This window comes from Xiphophorus couchianus, chromosome 19, assembly GCF_001444195.1.
Source record: "Xiphophorus couchianus chromosome 19, X_couchianus-1.0, whole genome shotgun sequence".
Taxonomy (NCBI): Eukaryota; Metazoa; Chordata; class Actinopteri; order Cyprinodontiformes; family Poeciliidae; genus Xiphophorus; species Xiphophorus couchianus.
Window position 1 is genome coordinate 4,541,032 of NC_040246.1, and position 23,025 is coordinate 4,564,056.

The 23,025-nt window shown below is 41.0% G+C and overlaps 1 protein-coding gene across 2 annotated transcripts; it reads left to right on the plus strand.

The window, feature by feature from the left end:
• Positions 1-2,305: 2,305 nt before the first annotated feature.
• LOC114134831 (otoferlin) lies at positions 2,306-22,746 on the plus strand. Of its 2 annotated transcripts, none has more exons than XM_028001654.1 (42): positions 2,306-2,754; positions 4,011-4,081; positions 4,513-4,621; positions 4,701-4,755; positions 5,168-5,299; positions 5,391-5,453; positions 5,563-5,647; positions 6,981-7,140; positions 7,242-7,428; positions 7,513-7,699; positions 8,723-8,946; positions 9,164-9,272; positions 9,811-9,988; positions 11,058-11,178; positions 11,284-11,384; positions 11,479-11,569; positions 11,643-11,759; positions 11,841-11,993; positions 12,143-12,323; positions 13,027-13,151; positions 13,238-13,372; positions 15,048-15,209; positions 15,292-15,411; positions 15,502-15,663; positions 15,808-15,970; positions 16,660-16,733; positions 16,887-16,913; positions 17,007-17,138; positions 17,274-17,346; positions 18,183-18,292; positions 18,400-18,537; positions 18,634-18,765; positions 18,894-19,021; positions 19,123-19,293; positions 19,447-19,607; positions 19,992-20,134; positions 20,212-20,300; positions 20,396-20,494; positions 20,598-20,839; positions 20,943-21,124; positions 21,923-22,023; positions 22,123-22,746. In XM_028001654.1, the coding sequence occupies exons 2-42, from the start codon at positions 4,036-4,038 to the stop codon at positions 22,301-22,303; spliced, it is 5,349 nt and encodes a 1,782-aa protein (XP_027857455.1). In that variant the 5' UTR covers positions 2,306-2,754; positions 4,011-4,035; the 3' UTR covers positions 22,304-22,746. The 2 variants fall into 2 exon arrangements, with proteins under 2 accessions (XP_027857455.1, XP_027857456.1); XM_028001655.1 differs by having other exon boundaries at positions 13,238-13,369.
• The last annotated feature ends 279 nt before the right edge of the window (positions 22,747-23,025 follow it).

Genomic DNA, 23,025 nt, shown 5'->3' on the forward strand with positions numbered 1-23,025 from the left:
TTAAGCCATTCTGTGGTTCACCTTGGCCACTATTATTAAAGGTGTCAGTTTTAGGGCTTGGTTGCTTTCTCATGCATATTCATATGTTCTCATATGAAAATCTGGAAATGCGTTTTTCTTTCCCGCTCATTGAACGCAACAATTACGCGCCTTCCACCTTCTGGTTTTAAAGGGGTTTTACCCCAAGCTGTTGCCGTAGTTTCTATCCTCTGTTAAACCAAAGACATTTGAGAGCTGGTGTCAGCCTGAGTGTTTAAACTTCACCGTGATGACACGGCCCATCAAAGAAGGAGGCATGTATATTCCACTGCAGAGCAACTGGTAACTTTGCACGGTTGCTGACATGGTTACCAGCTGTAGGAACTGGGACATGGCCTTCACCCCTCTGAGCTGCTACTGAATCATGTAATTAACAGCAGATGCCATCAACACAGCAGCTATAGGTTGATGACAGCCACGCAGGGTCCCAGCTGGAAAATTAATTTCCTAATGCAGTTAATAATACTAATAATAATACAAGGTGCCTTCAAATTTTATTTGAACTACACCTTTATCACATTGCATGTATTGAGCTGTACTGCCGTCAATGTGTCCAAGATGTTTCAGTTTTCTGTTCAGCCACCGATGACATGTCGTTATTGTTATTTTTCATTTCTTTTGTTGTGAACATCAATACCTTCTCATAAAGAGGATGAACACATGCAACAGTGACCGGGCGGCATCAATAATTCACCGCCTTGTCTCATCGGACACCAGCAACTTTAGACTGTGATGTATGGCTTACGGAGCGGCCCGATGTGTAATTGATGAGACGATGAGCTGGCTGCTTCTGCAGGAGATGCAGTTGAGCAGGAGTCGTGCTCACTTTGACAAAGTCGTGCACGTTTCTTACGCACGCATCGCTTTCCAAAAAGCTTTTCCCCACACGGTTTGCTTCACAACGGAAAATTTGTCTTTACTTCGATTTCATGTGACGGTCCAAAAGACATTGGAAGTGGAAGGAGGTGGACTCAAAGTCGTGTCGTGCATTTGAACTTTTCTGAATCACTAACTTTGCTGAACCACTCAGTCTTTGACTTTGACAATTCTCCTTTGCATAGTTGCTCGAGCTCAGACAGGTTAAATAGACAGCATTTTTAAAGCCTGCAATTGATTCTTAGACTTTGACTTTGACTGGACCGTTCTAATATGTTTTTGATCTATTGCAGTTCTGGCTGCATGCTCAGCATTCTGCAAGAAGGAGACATTCTGTCACAGTCATAAATACTTTGCAGCCAATAATTTGTTGTATTCAAGGATTTACATGTATTCAGTTCTATCCAACTCTGCATGATGCTCCCACCACCATGTCTTACCAAATAGGTGGTGTGCTGATGTGTGTAGTAGAAGTTTTCCACTGTGCTTAGTGTTTTACAAGTAGATTTGGACCAGATCTTTGTCTACGTCTTTGCTGTTTCCAATAACTGGCTTTTAGTCAACGTTAATCCAGACTTTTCGTGTCTTCCCTTCAGTAATCATCTTTTCACAAATCTTCCATAAAGATGCATGACTAATGTCAAAGTCAATAACGGACTTTTCCACCCAAGCTGTGGATCTCTGTAGTTCCATCAAAGATACTGAGGGCCTCTTGGCTGCTACATCTAAAATCACTTCAAGGTATCAAATCCAGCTTGTTTGTATGTAGAAATATATATATATATATGCATAAAAAACCCTTTGAAAACCCCTTTGTATTCATCTATCACTTAAAAAAATCCCAAGAAAACAAATTAAGCTCTGTAATAAAATGAGAATTGCGTTTTATTTGTGCGTTTATTTGAGAAGCAAACGATCTTATGCTTTTCTTTTCTTCCTTACTTGACCCTGAAATCTTTCAATTAAATACTTTAATAGAGAACATTTCTGTAAAATTCTCATGGCACAAAAAATGTGGCTCAGTTTAAGAATTGTCAGGCTTGAAGCTGATTACGTTTGAAGCGAACAGCATCACAAATAGGATTTGACATCATTCCACCATCACCGACAAAGGACAGTGTGATTGTCTTAAGGCCCAGTTTGGACCTGCAGGTTATTAATGATTAAAAGGAAGCATTCTTCCAGCGAGGCCGGCCTGACATCTTACGTCCATGTAATCCTATCATTGATGACATGGCAACATTGCTTACCTAACAGTAACATCACATATTTCAAGCATTTCTTTTCAGCTCAGTTTGGCTTTGATCGCTTGAAGGCCCGCAGTGTCAGGATTACAGTAAAACGTGTGTTTTTGTTTAAACAGTTATATTTTCTGATGTAGATTGTTGTGGGTCAACATAAAGTAATAAAAAATGTAACTTTTAGATACCACATCGATGGCTTGGCCTGTAAAAATCCTCCCGCTTTGCTCTGCAGCATCTTAAAACCTGCGGATTGGAAGGTTCTGCTCACAGTGACGTCTCTCAGCGGTGGCTAGTTATAGTTACCAGTCTCGGGTTCGACGCTCATGCACTATTCATCGGCGTATCGCTTCACTCCTGCCAGACCTCAGACGTGAACAAACGCATTTCCTTTCTGTGCACAACTTAACTTTGTGTCTTTTCTTCTGGGGTCTCTCTGAAGGCCTAAAATGCTCGTGTAGCATCTCTTCGATTTTAATTGACACAGAAACTTCTTAGTTCTGGGCTGTTTTTTGTTGTTGTTTTTCTGTTTTTACCTCTGAAGGAGATCTCTGGGAGATACGTGGAGGAGAGAGCTCAGCATTATTTGTCGTATATGGTACGTATCATCTGAGCAGAGATCAAATGGTGGCGTTTAGGCCTCGGTGTTTTGGAGTGCATGTGAATGACTTTCTTTGAGAAGGAATTTTTTTTTTTTTCCATGTCAGCTGATTTTATTTTTAAAAAATGTTGAAGGTCAAACAGTGGTTTTTTATTTTCCATCAAATTAATATGTAATTACACGCTATTGGATCATCCCAGGCATGTTAAACTTTTATTTTATTATTTTTTTGGTGATGTAAGATTGTTGTCTTTTGTTTCTCTGTTTGTTTGTTTGTTGTTTTTTTTTGCCAACTCTTCGATCAAAAATAATCAAAGAAACGTAGAAGCAGCCCCTCCCCCCCTTCTCCGTGCCAATATTATAATTAATAATCCCAAATTGCCACATAAAATAAGGTAGCCACTTTAGACTGGACGTGTCCGTGTGTGTCGATGGAGCACTTTGTTGATTAATTTCTACAGAATAACGAGACTAATGGTATTATTTTTACAATGCATGTGAAATGTATCCCCTCCAGTTGAAGTATTAGGGTCAGATGATTTAAATAATTAAAAGGCCCATCTGAAGGCTACATTTCACTTAAAATAACAGCAAACTATGCTACAACACTCTCTATCTTTGATTTTGGTTTTACAAAAAGTGATACTTAAGGTGTTCTTTGTGTTTTTGTTAATTGAAAGTTTTCTTAGAGCTGGTGGTTTGCTGTTGAGACAGAATAAAGCAAGAGTTAAGCACGCCTACAAACAGGAATAGGAGAAAAATCAACTTAAACAGAATTTGCTCCAGGTATAAGTGGATTTTGAGCTCGATTAGGATCCCGGACTCCTTCCTAGGAGTCTAAATGCAGACATATCGGTGGAAACCTGTGTTGTTTTGAAGTTGTGTTAGCAACAGTCGTAATTTAGAGCCAATTTATTAATCGCTGCTTTTCTGTCGATAGCTGAGGAACCAGTTTTAAAACCCCCCAAAAAGTGTTTTAAGCGTGTTTGTCAGTTCAGGGAAGCTTCATAGCATCTCTATAGAAAATCGAATGAAGACAAACAGATCCAAAAAGGGATTTTTGTACAGCAATAAATGCAAAGTGACTGACGTGCCTATCGAGGAAAAGCCCATTGTGTAACAAACCTGACTCGCTAGTTGCCGAAAACAAAAATATCTCACACAAACTTGGGCCGACTCTGTTGCCATATTTGGTCCATTCGTCTGTGTTTTAATGTCTAAAATTGTTAATGTGATTATTTTTTGTGTCGCAGAGCGCTCAGAGGATACCTTTGAACCATGAAGCGCAGTAAGCACCGTGGACAAAAGGAGGACAACGGCGGAGGTATCACCTTAGCCGGATCATTGGATTCGTGTCAACAAGGCCAGAAAGTCCAGTTTAATATTATACAAGCAGACGCAGCCTGTTTCTTCAACATGTCAAACATTTTGTAACAGACAATGTGGTGCAGATGTTCTTATCCAAGACTGGTCTATTTCAAAAGCAAATCTAGAAAAATACTTTTGCTCTAAAAAGTATTTTACTTATGATTAAATGTTGCATATTAATGTGTTTTCATGTCTTATAATGTTCTTAATCTATGCAAAACATGGCAGGATGAATTTGAGAGTATTTTTAAAAAATTTTTTATTTCACAAAACACAATGTTGCAAGAAAAAGAGCAATTCTTCCCGGGAGTGTTGCGCTTTAGCTCCATAAATATAAATCTTTCTTTTAGGATTTTTCTTTAGATATGTCTTTTGTGTGATGCCTAGATGAGCCAGCCATTTTGGAGACGGAGAACATGTTAATGGGAGGTCCAGATCCCGACACCATCTCTTTGGCCTCCGTCACAGCCGTCACCACCAATGTTTCAAATAAAAGGCAAGCCTTGTTCTAACCGTCTTCCTTACAGATTTTTACTTTTATTTTTATTTGGGTTTATTAATGTGTAATTCCTCAGATCAAAGCCAGACATCAAGATGGAGCCCAGCTCTGGACGACCCATGGATTACCAGGTAGGTGAATCCAGAGAGTTCAGCCAGTGACTTGGAAAAGTATTTGCACCCTAAGAGCCTTTTGTCGAATTTTCTGATATTGCAACCACAAACTTCAGTGTCTAGTATGAGTATTTTACACAATATTCATGAAGTAGCTCATACCTGGGAGGTTGAAGGAAACGTATACACGGTTTTCAAAATCTGAAAAGTGCGGCATGCATATATGGACAGGTTATTTTTGACATCAACTCTCCCCGAGGTGCTGATCGACATGATCATACAAGCTCAATTTTTCCCTGTAGGTTGTCACAAAAAATAAAACTCATTTTCATTAAAAGTTCACATTTTTGTAATTTCAATGGGACAAAGTAGGACAGTTCACAGGTTATTGCGATTTGCAGATGTAAACTGATGGATGGTGTCATTTCAGGTCAGTGTGACGGTGATTGAAGCCAGGCAACTGGTTGGCCTGAACATGGATCCCATGGTCTGTGTGGAGATCGGAGATGAGAAAAAGTACACCTCTATGAAGGAGTCGACCAACTGCCCTTACTACAACGAAGTGAGTCGGTCATGATGACGCAGTGTTAGGAAGCTCTCTGAAATTCAAGGTTGATTCATGAGACTGCGTCTCAAACTGTCGTCTCTTCCAGTACTTTGTGTTTGACTTCCACATCCCGCCAGATGTCATGTTCGACAAAATCCTGAAAGTGTCCGTAAGTCATTAGTTCCTTTAAACCGACTGACAGGAATTTCTTCTGTGACATGGGGGCTTTAAAAAAAAAAAAATTATTTAATTGTGTATATTTTTTAACCTACTTGTAGGTGATCCACTCCAAAAATCTTCTGCGAAGTGGAACGCTGGTTGGATCTTTTAAAATGGATGTTGGCACAGTCTACTTCCAGCCAGGTAGGAAAACAGCATCTTTGGTAGTTTAACTCCAGATCAAGCCCTCTGTCTGCATGGACGCCTTAATATCTTGGCCTTTGTTTGTGGTGGAATAATTATCCAATGTCAATAAATATTAATGATGTATCAATTCCATATTGAGTGCAGATGACCTCTTATCCACATAAGATAGAAATTATACATACATGCTTAATATTTGGATAAATCCACATTGTCAAGTTACAAAGACTCAATAGTCTTCAATCATGTTATGGCATTTCTAAAACTAGATGTTTGATTCCTCTTATCAGATAAAGCTGATTTACATAAAATATTTTAAAAAAATTAAATTAAAGTGTCTAAACCTTCACAAATGACTTGAAGTCTGTCCTACTTCAGAAGCTTAATGTGATCCACTGTAATACCAGTTTTGATGTGCGTTTGTGATCGTTGTCCTCCTGGAACGTCTGATTGGGTCCAACCTTCAGCCGTCTAGTTAAAGACTTCAGAGGAAGTCCTCTATTTCTGCAGCACAAAGTGTCATTGACATCATCACAATCCCACAACATGATGGTGGTATAACATGATGCTTAGCAATTAGCTGTTTTGTAAAGTGTGATGTCTTCAGACGTTCTTTTAGTCATTGTAGCCAACAGATTCTGTCTCACACGAAACCTTTTCATCAGAAGGTATTTGTCTCGTCCTTGTAGGCCACCGTAGATTTCACTTGAGTCTGAAGATGTCAGTTTTGAAGCACGGGCTTCACTATCTTCACTTTTGGACAGTAATAGTGATGTTCCACTGCCTTCTAGTTCATTATAGACTGGAGGCATGAAGGTTTTTGGATGTTGGAACCAATTTGACCTCATCTGAGGCTAACAGCTTGGGTCAGATGGCTGAAACTTGGACACAGCGGGGTGTTTCAGAAGGATGTCGATCCCAGTGAACACTAAACTTGGTTTAGAAACAGATAAACCAGGACAACATTAAGCTTCTGCATTGGCCTCAGTTTGAACTTACTTAAAAACTTATGAATTATGCACTAAAGCTGCATCTGTGGTTGTAAACCAACCATACATTTTGCAAAGAGGGCTGGTTAAATGACCAGCTGGAATAATGCCAGGACCAAATATTACTGGGGGCGTATGCATTTATTTGAGTCTTTATGTAAATGTATTTTTTGGTGGATTCAAGAAAATCAGCAATAAATCTGAACTTTTGCCCCTGATTTTTATTTGTACAGTTAATTTATTATGATTGCTTTAGTACTGCGTCCTTATTTTAAAGTGAGTAAAGAATAAATACATCATCAGGAATCGAAAATAAAACTGACATTTGTGTTTTTGTCCTACAGAGCATCAGTTTTACCACAAATGGGCCTTGTTGTCTGACCCGGATGACATCACAGCAGGCTGCAAAGGCTACGTTAAATGTGACATCACAGTTGTGGCTAAAGGAGACACCATTAAAACTCCACACAAGGCCAATGAGTCTGAAGACGATGACATAGAGGGGTAAAGAAAACCTGCGACGTCCGCTGCTTAACCCATGAAAATTCTCATCTTTAAGCCTTAGTAGAGAAAAGTTATTTAGAAGTGAATTCTGCCTGCATCAGGAATCTGCTGCTACCTGAGGGCGTTCCTGCAGAGCGACAGTGGGCTCGTTACTACCTGAAGATCTACAAAGCAGAGGGACTCCCCAGAATGAACACCAGCATCATGGCCAACGTCAAGAAGGCGTTTATAGGAGAAAATAAAGACCTGGTTGATCCCTACGTCCAAGTGCTCTTTGCAGGGCAGAAGGCCAGTTCGAATAATGGCTACCTTTTATATTTGCTGTGTATTAGCAGGACTCAGAAAATGAACGCGTTTAATTTGTGACCACAGGGCAAAACATCGGTGCAGAAGAGCTGCTATGAGCCCATCTGGAACGAGCAGATTGTTTTCACGGAGATGTTTCCTCCCCTCTGCAAGCGCATGAAGATCCAGATCCGGGACTCGGATAAAGTGAACGATGTGGCCATGGGAACACACTTCTTAGATCTGAAGAAGATTTCCAATGATGGGGACAAAGGTGATCGTTTATTACGAAAAATAGTGTGTTCAAACAAGTAGGAGGTTTTATTTGATATGTACGACATGGCTTTCTGCCCAGGGCGACACAGCCCGAGGGCGGCCACAACTCACACTCACACACACACACACACACACACCCCCACACACACACAAACACACACACAAAAATAGCTCCATCATTTGCGCCCTGATAGAGTTTTCTATTGCATATTTGCATGTAATGTCAGTGGTATTGCTGCCCCCATGTGATCTACATCCAGTATGACAATAATGCTGACTGACAGCATTGTAGTTTGTGTCTAATTTGGCAACTTCAGATTTTTTAAAAGAAGTCTGGAATGTATTTGACCACCTCTAGTTCAAACTATTTCGTATTTGGTCCAGTCAGACTTCAAGTGAATAATTTACACCAAACAGAGCTTTAGAAACTCTTTCCTCTATTTGCAAACGAACAGAAAAATAATAGTTTTCAATCATTTCCTGGCTTTAAGACTGCTTTAGATTTAGAGAACTGGGACAAACATATTATATACAGTAGATTAACTAAACAATCCTGGACTGAATTATTTTGCTGTGATTATTGACAATTTGAAATAGTTAGTGATTCGTAGATCTTCTCTTCTCTCAAATATAGTGTTGAAATCAGTCCATCTATGCAGGTCATCTATTATCAGACCAATTCTTTTAGTTCTTAATATTTCCAGTAAGCTAAGTGAAAAAAGAAAGAGAAAACAGGTGTTTTGGGGTTTTTTTTTTTTTTTTTTTTTTTTGCAGAATGCATTTTGTTCGGAAAAGTAGTTTGGTATTTGAATGTGTACTGTGGTCCGGAAAAGGCACTCACCTGGGAACCATTTAAGCTAGAGCAGCCTCTGCTAGTAGGCTAGATTACTTTTCCTGTGCAACCAGTAAAGAACTATTTTTGACACTGAGGGCTACCCAGTTGCTTAATCGTTTTCTACACACGCCTTTCCAGTTAATTTCCAAATTACCCACCGCACTTTTTCTGCACACTGCTTCCCAGGCTTCCTTCCCACACTGGGGCCCGCCTGGGTGAACATGTATGGCTCCACCCGCACCTACACCCTGATGGACGAGTACCAGGAGCTAAACGAAGGGCTCGGCGAAGGCGTGTCCTTCAGGGCCCGTCTGCTCATCAGCCTGGGCGTGGAGATCCTGGACCCGTCCTCGCCTGACATCACCAGCTCCACCGAGGTCCAGGTGGAGGGAGTGCCCAACATCTCCGAGGTGGGTCTCTGCTCCAGATGGGCAGCCATGCAAGCGGATCGTATTGTTCCTGCTGCTGACAGGACATTGTGCTGCGATTAATGTGAATTATTAATAGCTCTAATTTAGCCCGTCGCATGCATAAATAATAGCTGTTTGCATTGATGAGGCTACTCATGTTTAAACGCTTACAGTTGTGGGTTTTTTAAAATTTATTTTTGTTTTGTTTTTTCACTAGACTGCTACTGGGAAGGTCGAGGATTTCTTCCTGTTTGGGTCTTTCCTGGAAGCCACAATGATAGACAGAAAGATCGGCGACAAGCCAATCAGCTTTGAGGTCACAATAGGTAAGCCAGCTGTGTCTTTGCTCCTGGGGCCGGCATTTATCGAATCATTGATCATTTATCTTATAAAATTTCTTATCACAATAAGATCGATTTCTGTTATCTGGGGTAAATAAAAATAACAAAACGAACAGTTTTATACAAAATGTTATTTTTGCTCTTCCATGAGAACATGAATGAATATCAGTAAATTTGAAAATATGATTAAATGCAGTTATTGTGTGCAGGTTAGCGTTATAAATAACTTTCTTTTTTTAAGTAAGTCATGTCCTTAAGAAGCCGATTTCAAACAGGAATTATTTCCAAGGCCAGTATTGGTGTTTGTGGCACTATGAATGCTATGCTATGTAGTCATACAGTTACATAAAAAATAAGCAATAAATATTTTGTTTTAATCATCTTTACGTTATCACAATAGTGCCACAAAGTATTGCGTTAAAATTCTAAGTCCGTATCGTCCACCCATACGTTTGTCACGGTGGACAGAACGGGGGAAGACGGAAAGGGACAAAGTTCATATTCAGAAAGCTGCTCTTTCCAGGTTACTATGGAAACGAGAACGATGGCGTCATCCAACCCAAAACGAAGGGGAAGAAGGGCGACGGTGCTGAAGAGGAAACCGAGCTGATACACAACTCCAGCGAGGAGGAGATGGACGACGACGGAGACCTGACTTCAGTGTCCACCACTCCACCCATGAAACCTGTCATCACTGACCGGTCAGAGCCAGTCAAACAGCAAAACAAAGAGGAAAATTAAGATGTGAAAGGAAATATTACATAGTTATTGAATGTTTTTCTTTTTTGCAAACTAAATGGTAACATTTATTTGAAGGGGTGTGTATAACATGATATAACACCTACTGTGAACATGAAGGAGTCCTCATGAATGGCTATGACTGTTGTCTTGAAGTGTCATTCAGGAAATAATGACACTTTTAATGCAAAGTTGCACCAAAAATCCAGCAAAAGTGTCCGCTTTGCATTATTTTACAAATAACGACACTTTTAATGCAAAGTTGTAATAAAACTTGCCTTAAATGTCAATTAAAAGTATCAACTTTGCATTAAAAGTGTCATTATTTTCCAAAAGACACTTCATAACAACAAAGATAAGCGTTCATAAAGACTCCTTCATATATATGATGCTTATGACAGTCTCACTTCAAATAAAGTGTGACCAAATAAATCATCCGTCCATTATCTTATCAACTCGAAGCAACTTCGAGTTGATAAGATATATAGTTGATAATAGTTGATTATATATATATATATATGCTGTGACTTCTACAAACTGCAAACAGAACTTCTTTTAATGATGCCTGCCTTTCTTCTCACCACTCTTTCATTAACTGGTTATAATAGTTGCTGATGTTGTTGTTCACTAATGTTCTCCAGCAAACCTCGGAGGCCTTCACGGACCACCTGTATTTATATTGCCATTAAATTCTGCTCACTAATTAGATGACTTCCGAAGGCAATCAGCATCGGATCTGATCTTATCCACCACAGAGAGACCTGAACTTAACGAGACCTAACTTTTCCCATTTTTATTAGTAAAAGCATTTAAAAACCATTCATCTATTACCTTACACTTCACATGTACATGCTACTTCATGATGTCTCCCACAGAAAATCCAAATAAAATATGCTGATGTTTGCTGGTTTTGTGTGGGAAAACGTGAAAAAAAGTTCATTTTGTACATTTCTATTTATGCATTTTGTGAATCCATCTTGAAACAGCAATTTTGGAGGAACAATACACCGTGGCTCTTGCTTTAATCCACAGAAACTATTTCCATCTGCCCTATTTTGAGAGGAAGCCATGCATTTACATCAAAAGTTGGTGGCAGGACCAGAGGAGACGGCTGTACAACTCCAACATCATCGACAACATTGCGAACAAACTGGCAAGTGGACAGCTACCATGATAGCAAAGAGATTCTCAATCACTGGTTGTAAATTGTAGTTGCCAATACCGTTGAATCTGATGTTGAACTGTGTTTTTTTTGCAGGAGGATGGACTGAACGACGTGCAGGAGATCATCAAAACAGAGAAGACCTATCCTGAACGAAGGCTGAGAGGCGTTCTCGAGGAACTCAGCCAAGGATGCAGGTCTGTGTGCCTCCAAAACCAAAACTGAACCAAATAAACCCGTCTGATTTAGCAAATTCAAATGTTCACGCTCAGCAAGCTCGTGTTCTTTCAGTCAATTTATTGCTCTGGCAAACAAGGATCACAATCAGTCTGGCAGAACCAAACTGGACAGGGAGAGACTGAAGCTTTGCTTGTCAGAAGTGGTAAGTCTTCTTTCCCGCTGTTTGCTGAACAAAATGCGTTTGCGTTGTTTCACTAGACGATCTCTGTTTTTAGGAGGCCATTGGTCAACAAGCAAAGACTATGAGGACTCAAGTGAAGAAGAGCACAGTCAGGGATAGGCTCAAGCTGGCTCAGAACTTCCACACAAAGCTTCGCTTCCTAGCCGACGAGGTAAAACCATCGCCAAATAAATTCATAATTTTGCAAGACCATATAATGTTCCTTACGCATGGTGTAATTAAAATTTTACAGCCCCAGCACAGTGTACCTGATGTTTTCATCTGGATGATAAGCAACGGAAAGCGCATCGCTTACGCCCGGGTTCCTTCCAAAGACATCCTGTACTCCGGTATAGATGAGGAGAGGGGAAAAGATTGCGGCAAGGTCAAAACAATTTTCCTGAGGGTGAGTTAAAAAGAAAACCAATCCACTTACAATTGTTACAAAATAACAAGGCAATTGTCTTGTTATTTTTCATTTTATTTTATTTTTTTTATTTGCTTATGGCGTTCTGAAGATGAATAAACCCCTAAATAATGTTTTCTCTACCTAAGATCCCTGGTAAAAAAGGTTTCGGACCTGCTGGCTGGACAGTTCAGTCCAAGTTAGAGATTTACCTGTGGCTGGGCCTGAACAGGCAGCGCAAAGACTACCTGAGCGGCCTGCCCAACGGGTTTGAGGAAAACAAGTTGTCCGGCATGCCTTCCTCACCACCCATCAGCCTTACCTACATGAGTAAGAACATCAACTGGAGCCATATATCATCATACACGCTTCCTTTTGACGCAATTTTAAATGATACTTTTAAAATGTACTACAAAGCACTTTCTGAAGCTTATGAGGTAGTTTTGTGAAACTTTCAAGTGCTCTACAAGGTATTCCTAGAACTTACAGGGTACTTTCTGGAACTTTTCAACAGGTACGTTCCTATATCTTTTCTGAAAATCAAACGTTTACTTTGCCACATGCTTTCCTGAAACTTACTGATCATTTTCCCCAAAACCCAGTAGTAACTCACTGGAACCAGGTATCTACAGACAAATTTTCTCTGGAACTTTTTTCAGATCAGCCATATATTTTCCAAAACCTTTTTTGTAGCGCATCGTTTTTATTTGCGAAACTTAGTCATAAATTTCAAGAGTTGGGCTGTAGTGTGGGGTGGGGTTAGGGTTAAAGGAGACTGTTTCTGAAACGTTTATGGCACGTAGGGACTGTGAAGGTTCTTGGAGAGTAAATTAGATTATTTAGAATGCGTCTAGTAAGTCTCAGACCGTATTATGTAGCTCTACTTGATTGTTGAAAATTGTGTCACTTTCCGAAGCACTAAGGAAATTATATTGATTACTGATACCGGTAACAGATATCTAAGAGGACATATATTGAATTTAAGCGTCTTCAAATTACATTGCATATGAAAGGCTGAATGTTTTCATTGCAGTGAAGCAAATCTTCCAGCTGAGGGTCCATATGTACCAGGCTCGCAGCCTGTTTGCTGCTGACAGCACAGGTCTGTCTGATCCCTTCGCAAGAGTTTTCTTCTCAACCCAAAGCCAAGTCACAGAGGTGAGTTCATCCACCCATTTTTTTTTTTTTTTATGAAGGTAAAATAGAAAAAATTGGAAGGGAACAAATACTCTGCTTTCTTGCAGGTGCTGGCTGAGACCCTCTGCCCCACATGGGACCAGCTGCTGGTGTTTGAGAACGTAGAGTTGTTTGGAGAGGCCTATGAACTGAGGGATGATCCACCCATTATTGTCATTGAGCTCTACGATCAGGACACAGTGGTGAGGAATAGTTTTCACACAGAGATGTCACAAGCTCTCCATTTTTATTCACGGGAGCAAGTGCGCTTCCTTTCAGTAGAACAAATGACACGGCAACTGTTTTATTGTGAATTTGTATCAACATTATAAGTAGGGATGTCCTGATCTGCACTATTTTTCTCCCCGGCGGTGACTTGTTTACTTTAAGCTTAGTCTTTTACTGAATCTGAGTCCCGGTTCAGCCCTTCATAGACTAAATGACCACTCTTAAAATCAAATGTAGCTTTAAAATTGCTAAATAGCTTTAACATTCATCAGCATTACTGCTATTCACAAACCAATGGCATTTCAGATGATGTGGTCACTCTGTTTCTTCGACACTACCAGATTATCCCAAGTTTTAGCAAGACAATCAAAAGTCAACACATAATTAGAAGCTGAACAACTTTGTAACTCGATATATGGAGCAGCTTTCAGTAATAATCTCATGAATTTGCGTCATGATCGTACTCACAATATTTTGTTGCTAACCAATTTGCCGAAGTCCTAGGCTAACGTTATCATTCTTTTTCTCTGTTTTGATGTTACTTGTTGATGATTTGGCTTGTAATGTATTTTACAGCTGTTCCAGTAAAATTTGTTTTGACGAAACTTGAAAGAAAGCTGTTTTCCTCTTTCACAAATTTAGTGATTTGCTAAAAGTTTGTGACTTGAGATTATAGCTCACTGAAAGCTATCTGGGCACATAAGAACAGCTCACGAATCAAGTCACACGACAAGTCAATGTATCCCATGTCTTACACTGCAAAGGTTTATTTAAGAAGAAAACTTGCTCAGAATTTCTTTTGTTAAAACCCGTAAGCATTAAATTAACAAAATTATATACTTTGTTTCCAACAGTTTCCCAAGACTTGCTCAGGAAAATAAGTCATGTTCGTTAAAATTAGCCACGCAGATGTTAATTTAAAAATCCTTTGAACTGGGCATCCTTATTTATAATCCAACAATCTGCCTTTTAATAATACAGTCTTTTGTTTGTTGACATCAACTTAACGTGATTCTAATCTGAGGAAATGTTTTCTGACTGACAATTTTATATCTGCTCCTGACAATAACACCAATGTTTTGGATGACCCTGTGGATAAGTAGAGTGTGGATTGCCTTGATGTACGGTAGCAGAATTTTAAAGTGTGCAGAGTAGATTTTATTCAAAGGCATGCAAGAGGAATAAGATAGGTCCACAAGGACAAACAGACGGACCCTGCACTAGCGTCCTATCCCTGTTGCATTCCTTTCAGTGAAATTTTGTGCTTTTGTATGTGGCCGTCAAAGTATTTGACTCTTTATAACCACTAACTGCAAGAGAGATTGAAGTTTCGCAGCTCTCAGAGGCATCAGGAGGTTATTTAACTGTTCTTTGACATTACACAGATACATCTATTTTGCAGTTTACTGGTTATTTTTAAGGGGATCTTGATGTTGTTATTATTTTTTCCTTTCCTTGTATCTGTAGAGATTTAAAATCTTGAAACATGTGCACCTCAAGCCATGTTTCCTTATGTTAATCAAAAACATGAATATTGAAACTTTTTAGCTTATTTTTTAAAATAAAAACTGAGTAATGCCAACGCTAATACTTATTAACTGAAATATCCAGTGCTGATTTGATGTTTAATCGTCTACTTTATGCTCTCAGGGTAAAGCTGACTTCATGGGCAGGACGTTTGCTAAGCCTTTGGTCAAGATGGCGGATGAGCACTATGGGCCGCCGCGTTTCCCACCCCAGCTGGAGTATTATCAGATCTACCGCGGGAACGGTGCCGCTGGAGAAATGCTGGCAGCCTTTGAGCTTCTCCAGGTTAATTGAAGGCATTTCTCTCACTTAAAAGGCTTTCCACTTATAAGCCTTCCTGTGGCTTCACACCGCTGTCGTCTCTCAGATTGGCCCCAATGGAAAAGCGGACCTTCCTCCCATAGACGGGCCTACAGATATGGACCGCGGCCCAATCCTGCCGGTGCCTCTGGGGATTAGGCCAGTGCTCAGCAAGTACAGGATTGAGGTCTGAGCTTCAGATTTACTCAGAAAACCTCAGTGATTGTTGATGCATTTGTAGAAAGTTCGACAACATGTACATTTTGCTTCTTTCAAGGTTTTGTTCTGGGGCTTGAGGGACTTGAAGAGGGTGAACCTGGCCCAGGTGGATCGGCCTCGTGTGGACATTGAGTGTGCAGGGAAGGGCGTTCAGTCGGCCCTCATCCCCAACTACAAAAAGAACCCCAACTTCAGCACTCTTGTCAAGTGGTTCGAAGTGGTACTGTGTCATTTCCTAAACACTTCCTTGGCTGAGAAACAACAATAATAATGAACACTAATTCATGGACGTTTGAAGACCCAGCGTGTGATTGCTGTTCCTTTAGGTTTACCAAGTCAGAGAATCTTTTAATGTGTGCGATAGGATTTGCCAGAGAACGAGCTGCTTCACCCTCCGCTGAACATCCGCGTGGTGGACTGCAGAGCTTTTGGTCGCTACACTTTGGTCGGCTCCAACGCCGTCAGCAGCCTGCGCAAGTTCATCTACAGGGGATCAGACAAGCAGGCCAACAACTGGTCCACTACGGGTATAACCTAAACACAGGCCTCACACAGTGAAAAATATTCACAGCCATTGAACTTTTTTTGACACATTTTATCACATCACAACTACAAACCTATAGGTAGATGTGAATCAGCTGTTAAGATGCACAGAGTATATATTTTTTTAAAAAGGGACAAAGTCCATCGTTTTTGGAGGCATGTCATGTGGTTTGTCAAAACTGAAATAAACATATTTGGGCATAATGTCCGATGTCAAATGAGAAAACATCCAAACCACGTTGTGTCAGTATCACAACGATATCCTGTTGTGATACTGACTACAATATTTGTGTTAGCGCAAGAAAAGAATATTGCATGGAAATATTAAAGCTACGTTTGAGGACTAGTAACGAGGAAGGCAAAGCTTGGCCACAAACTTGGCTCCCTTCTGTCAGGAAGAATTGGCCAAAATTACAGAAAACTATAGTGAAAGGATATTTAAAAGGTTTCACCCGAGGCGTAGAGTTTCAATCAGCAATTCTATCAAAAACAAAGGACATGAATGTAAACAAAGGTTTTAAAAGAAATGTCTCAATATCATTTTATTTATAAATAATTTCGATCATCCCATATTTATTTTTAATGTCAGGAAACGACAACAAATATTGATATGTCTTTTGTTTAATCCAATTTGCAAATACCTGGTCTCAGTAGTACGCCGTTTGTCTTTCAGAGGAAATTATTGTGGTAAGCATGGAAACCGAGCCTGCCTTCAAGAAGATGGACACCGTGGTCAAACTGGACTCTGTAAGTTTAAACTCTGAAACCTTGATTCGAAAGACTTAAACCAGGTTAAATGTTCCTTCCATTTTGTTTGAACTGCCACGTTGCTGAAATGTACCATCCAAACAAACCTGATTGATTTAATACACATGTTAAACTTGTTGTTCTCCCCCCTAGTGCTCTGAAGCTGTGATCAAAGTTGAGGTGAGCATATCACAAGTGACCTCTTTCAATGACGATTTGTGTTGTCCTTACAACACCTGACAATATCCATTATGTGTACTGAATGTAAAAAAGGACGACGACAAAGACGAGAAAGGTAAAAAGAAGAAGAGGAAGAAGGGGGACGAACCTGAAGAGGAGGAACTTGATGAGAGCATGTTGGACTGGTGGTCCAAATATTTTGCCTCGATTGAAACTTTAACTGAGGTAAGGAACAGTTTTGCTCGTTTGCTAAGCTACTTTTGAAACCTATCTCCTATGAAGACATAAATGTGTCCTGTGAAGTACAGGGTATTCTGCTTTAATTTTTTAGAGTAAAGAAACACTTTCTTACCGTTTTAGGCTCTCAGGGCTCAGGAGGCAGCTCTCTCAGATTCAGAAGAAAAGGAAGACATGGACATCGCTCATGGTGGAGGTGAAGAGGAAAAGCAATCGTACATCTCAATATTCTGACATTCAGCTCTTAAAAGTTCAGTAATTATGTAGGTTAACTACCGTGCAATGGTTTAATTCGCAGTCAAAAATGACTTCGATCTGACCGGTCCTACGCTCAGTGAAAACGGTGACCCTGAGAAGAGAAGCATTAGTTCTGGGGTCCTGCAGGGATCCGTCTTGGGGTCATCTCTTCTTTTCTTTTGTTTTTGACAGTTTACAACAGAGCTGCGTCATTTCAGGAAAACCTTTGATCGCAATGCGGCTGGAAATTGTGATAACGTTATCAATCATGATTGATCCTCATTTTATGGGCTCTTTACTTTTTTCTTTACAATTTAACGATATTCCCACCGCTCTCTGAGTGCTAGCATCTTAGTCAGAAATACAACTGCTGTTGGCTTGATTTCGAGTACTGATATGTATACAGCACTCTGACTAAGTATATTATAGTCGTGCAGCGTATGAACACATGAAATATTACATCCACCTGAAAATTGCATCGATTTTGCATCGATATTGCGATGATGATTGGGTTATGAATATATTATAGATAGACATATTGCGCAGCTCTACTTTAATATAAGATCTAAAACAAATTTACATCTTAGATGTAAATTTCTGGATTGACATAAACTGGTAAAAATATAAGTTTTTATTCAGAGGTGTCTATTCCAATGACATATTTTTTTCATGCATGGGAAGCTGACGGTGCTAAATTTTAGGCCGAAATGATCCATGACTCCCAGCCTCTCTCATGATCCTTTCTCTCTCTCTCTCTCTCTCTCTCTCTCTCTGCACGGTTTTCTGACATCACAGCTGACGACGCTCCAGCGAAAGCCCCCAAGAGAGGAAAAGGAAAGAAGGACAAGAAAAGGGCAGCTGTGGATCCGTTTGAAAAGAAAAAGCCAAAGTTGGATGAGCTGAAGGTGGAGGATGAACAATCGTGGTGTCATTTTTTCTAACGTCGTCCAGGTGGATGGGTAATCTTTACGAGGTTAGAGATAAACGTTGTGCTTCCTGCTCCCAAACTAAGGTGTATCCAAAGGAACTGGAAAGTGAATTTGACAACTTTGAGGACTGGCTCCACACCTTTTACCTGTTCAGAGGGAAGGGCGGTGACGACGACGACCAAAATGTGACGGATGAGGACAGGATCGTCGGAAAGTTCAAAGTGAGGAGTGCTCCACATGCGCATTTACGGCCTTATAAGTGACGATTTGTGTTTTTGCTACGTTCCACTCCTTCTCCTTTAACCGTTCCCCGCCAGGGTTCGCTGTGCATGTACAAAGTGTCGGATGATTTGCCCAGAGACATGAGCTTCGACTCCAACTTAGGAATGTTTCAGAACATCCCTAACAATGACCCCGTTAACGTCCTGGTCCGCATTTATGTCGTCAGGGTAAGCTCATGTGCTCTGGAGCTTCAACGTATAGCGATGTGATTACTCTGTCAGGGAAAACAGAGTCGCATTTACAAGGATTTTTGTTGTTGTTTTTTTTGTGCCGTGACGTTTCTGTTTCTTTATAGGCGACAGATCTGCATCCGGCGGACATAAATGGGAAAGCTGACCCCTACATCGCAATCAAGCTGGGGAAAACAGAGATCAAAGACAAGGAGAACTACATTTCCAAGCAGCTGAACCCTTTGTTTGGCAAGTAAGTGACGGAAAACCGGCTGGAGTTCTGAGCAGAGTCCAAACAACAGCGTCTTACTGCGTTTTTTGTACTGAACACAAGCGTTTTCCTCGTGGTCTTAGATCCTTTGACGTGGAGGCCACGTTCCCCATGGATTCCACTCTGACGGTGTCAATTTATGACTGGGACCTGGTGGGAACCGATGACCTGATTGGAGAAACAAAGGTCGACCTGGAGAACCGCTTCTACAGCAAACACAGAGCCACATGTGGGATTTCATGCAACTACGCCATGTAAGAATCTAAAACCCATATAAGCAAAATAAATGTACTTAAAAAAATAAATAAAATAACCGAGAGCACAGATTTGCATCTCAGAGACTAAATAGTTCTTACTTTAGCCGACAGATTTACACATAAACTCATTTTATCATGTCTACCGTACAGCCATGGTTACAACGTGTGGCGAGACCCCATGAAGCCCACACATGTCCTGGCTAAGCTGTGTAAGGACGGCAAACTGGACGGCCCACACTACGGCCCCGGAGGAAGGGTGAAGGTGGAGAACCGGGTCTTCATGGCACCGACTGAGATCGAGGATGAAAACGGTTATCTCTAAACTACTGGTTTCTACCGTCTCATTGATCTGATGTTGAAAAGATTCTTAGTGGGCTTGCAAAAACATTTAAAAGATTGTCAATTTCTATATTTGGTCAAACTTTCCTGGGATTTTAGCTGATGGACCAACACAAGGTAGCACTTAAAGTGAAAGGTTTGGCCTGTATTTATATTCAATTTCCTTCATTCGAGCTTGACAGAGCTTAGGCTGTTGTTGCAGATATTTATTTGAGAACAACGCGTCTTTTCCCTCCTAAATCATAGACACGTGCTGCTTTCTTTTGCTCTGTCTCATAAAATCCCACTAAAAACGCGAGGAGCGTAAGAGGCAGTAGTGCTTGTGCAAAGTGTGAACGAGTGACGATGTTTGCCAGGCTTAAAGAAGCAGACGGACGAGCACCTTGCTCTGACTGTGCTGAGGCATTGGGACGGGATTCCCAAAGCCGGCTGCAAACTGGTCCCAGAGCACGTAGAAACCAGACCGCTGCTCCATCCGGACAAACCGGGAATCGAACAAGTATGGTGGTAAAACGTCGCAACGTCGACTTCCTGCTGCTGAAAGCAAACTTTAATTATCCATCTCACTGTGTGCAGGGAAGAATCGAGATGTGGGTGGACCTGTTCCCCAAGGACAAGACCGCGCCCGGTCCCGCTCTTGACATCTCACCACGGAAACCGAAGAAGTACGCATCGAAGTTTTCAGGAGCCCGGCATGAAGCATCCGAAGCGCTCCTGATGAGTTTCGAAGCTCGTTTTTAAACCACATTTCCGTGTGCAGGTTTGAACTGAGGGTCATCATCTGGAACACAGATGAGGTGGTTTTAGAGGACGACGACATCTTCACGGGCGAGAAATCTAGTGACATCTTTGTGCGAGGGTGACCTTTTTCGCCAGCAACTAGACGAGCAGAAATGCTTCCATGTCAGGGGTCGAATCTCCACTTTACTTCTCTTCTGTTTGCCCTCGATCTACGTCGGCAGATGGCTGAAGGGACAGCAGGAGGACAAGCAGGACACTGACGTCCACTACCACTCCATCACCGGGGAGGGGAACTTCAACTGGCGCTTCATCTACCCTTTCGACTACCTGGTGGCCGAGGAGAAGATAGTCATCTCCAAGAAGGAGTCCATGTTTGCCTGGGATGAGACCGAGTACAAGATCCCGCCTCGACTTAACCTCCAAGTGTGGGACGCCGATCACTTCTCTGCCGATGATTTTCTGGGTATTTTTAAAACGAAATCAGTTTGATTGTTGACTAAATTCCTTAATAGATTTGCTGTTTCCAAACTGTCTTTGGGTCCATTAAAAGCAAAATGTCTCCACAGGTGCGATCGAGCTGGATCTGAACCGCTTCCCGCGTGGCGCCAAGACGGCCAAGCAGTGCACCATCGAGATGGTGACAAACGAAGCGGAGATGCCGCTGGTCTCCATCTTCAAGCAGAAGAGGATCAAAGGCTGGTGGCCGTTTGTCGCCAGGAACGAAGAAGACGACGAGTTTGAACTCACGGTGGGTGGCAGCCACAGATCAGGCGAAAAGACGTTTTCATTTCTACAAATATCAACATCAGATATGAATCAGATTTCCAGTTTAAGTAAGTATTAGTTTTGAGGTTTGGGCCATCCCCAAACAAGTTTTGATGTGTTTGGCGTGAAGTTTCCTGTTGAGACGCCAAATTGCTTGGAAGTTTCAACCAGCTAGCTTACCCAGTTCACTTCCAAACTCTCAACATGATGCAGCTACTACAATGTTTTTCTTTTGTTTGACTTTTTTACTTTTATTCATAAAAAATAAAACTGAGATCCAAGAGATCTTTGCAGTTGTAGTTCTTTGGTTTGAAAGCCTAACTTTGACTCATCCAAACATATTTCTTGGAAATAATTCAACATTTATCCCGACTGAACGTTGCGCATTTTCAGAAAGCATCTGGCCTTGGGCAGCAGGAAGTTTCAATAAAGCCTGCAGGTGGTGAGTTTGGAGCGAGAAGGTCTTCTTCGATCAGCATCATCTAAAGCCACGTTGGTGTTAAACTTCCTTTGTTGTGGTCAATGACGTTTGTGTTGCAGGATCTTCCTGACCAGTTTTTGGTCAAAGTGTTTATACTGAAACAGCTGAAGGTCGCAAAAGGACAACTATTGCAGACCAATAAGAAAAGCAGGCTGACATTGTAGGCTTTGTCAGTTCAAACTTGTTGTTGCAGAAGTATCCCGAGTCGGTTCTTGAAAGCTCGACTTGGAAAGTTTGTCGTGCTTGTTGGGAAGTTCTGCGTAACCCAACGTGGCAAAATGAAACTTCTTGTGTGTTTAGGGTAAGGTGGAAGCTGAGCTGCATCTTCTCACGGGGGAGGAAGCTGAGAAAAGCCCAGCTGGAGACGGGCGCAACGAGCCAGATCCTCTGGAGAAACCCAAGTATGAAAGATGTGCTCCTCCCACTTTGTGTCTTTGTCTGTTCACGCAGAAGAAACGGCTTTGCTCAGATTTGTTGTTCGCCTCTCTGTGCTCCGACAGCCGCCCAGATGTTGCCCTCCTCTGGTTCCTCATCCCGCTCAAAGCAGCGAAGCACCTGGTGTGCGACCAGTACAGGTGGCTGACCATCAAGATCGTCACGGCGCTCCTGCTGCTGGCCATCCTGGGCCTTTTCCTCTACAACATGCCCGGATACATGGTGAAGAAAATGCTGGGCGCTTGAGAGCAAAACCGGATCACTTTTTTTTTTTTTTTCCACCCCAAATGGTGGGCTATAACGCAATAGCTTCTGCTGGGTTTTTTTGTTATTTTTTTTCTCAATCTTTTTTCCAAAACAAAATAATTGATGTTCTACCAACAGCAACATAACAACGAAAATAATCTAATGTTGGCTTAAGTGTATGAGTTGGTTGTTATTATTGTGTAAAAATCTCATTTTGCTACTGTTGTTCTGATATGTAGGCAAGTTTTTGTTTGTTTGTTTTGCTTCTTGGAAATGTTTATTTGTTCGCGTTTGATTATAACAGATCAGATTGCGATTTAATTTAGAATTAAGTGAGGCTATTGCACATGGTTTGCTTGTGGTTCAGATTTTCTGAATTTTACGCTTCTGCTTTTCTGTATGACGTATTGAATTTGTGAATAAAATTCCCTCTGGGCACCTCGAGTTTCCTCTAATCGTGTCATTCAAATGTGCAAACATGTGGTGTGTAAAGTTCCTTTCGAAAGTGTTGACATCTGTTGGAGTTTTGCATGTTTTGTCAAAAAAGATTCATGCAATGAATGCTGTTACAAGCATTCATTGCTTTTTATTTTGATGTTGAGTGACAGACACGCACAAAGGGGAACATATTGTTCAAGTGGGATCGAAAGCATAATTTTGCTAAGATAATGTAAGATATGAAAAGCAAAATATTTCATAATTAAATATTTCAAAGCAGGAAA

What these genes read in the sequence shown, in the direction of transcription:
- LOC114134831 (XM_028001654.1), top strand. Translation starts at nt 4,036, where the DNA reads ATGAAGCGCAGTAAGCACCGTGGACAAAAGGAGGACAACGGCGGAG. An exon ending in AAAGGAGGACAACGGCGGAG is followed by an intron (nt 4,082 to 4,512) that starts GTATCACCTTAG and finishes TGTGATGCCTAG; the next exon opens with ATGAGCCAGCCATTTTGGAG. An exon ending in ACAAAATCCTGAAAGTGTCC is followed by an intron (nt 5,454 to 5,562) that starts GTAAGTCATTAG and finishes ACCTACTTGTAG; the next exon opens with GTGATCCACTCCAAAAATCT.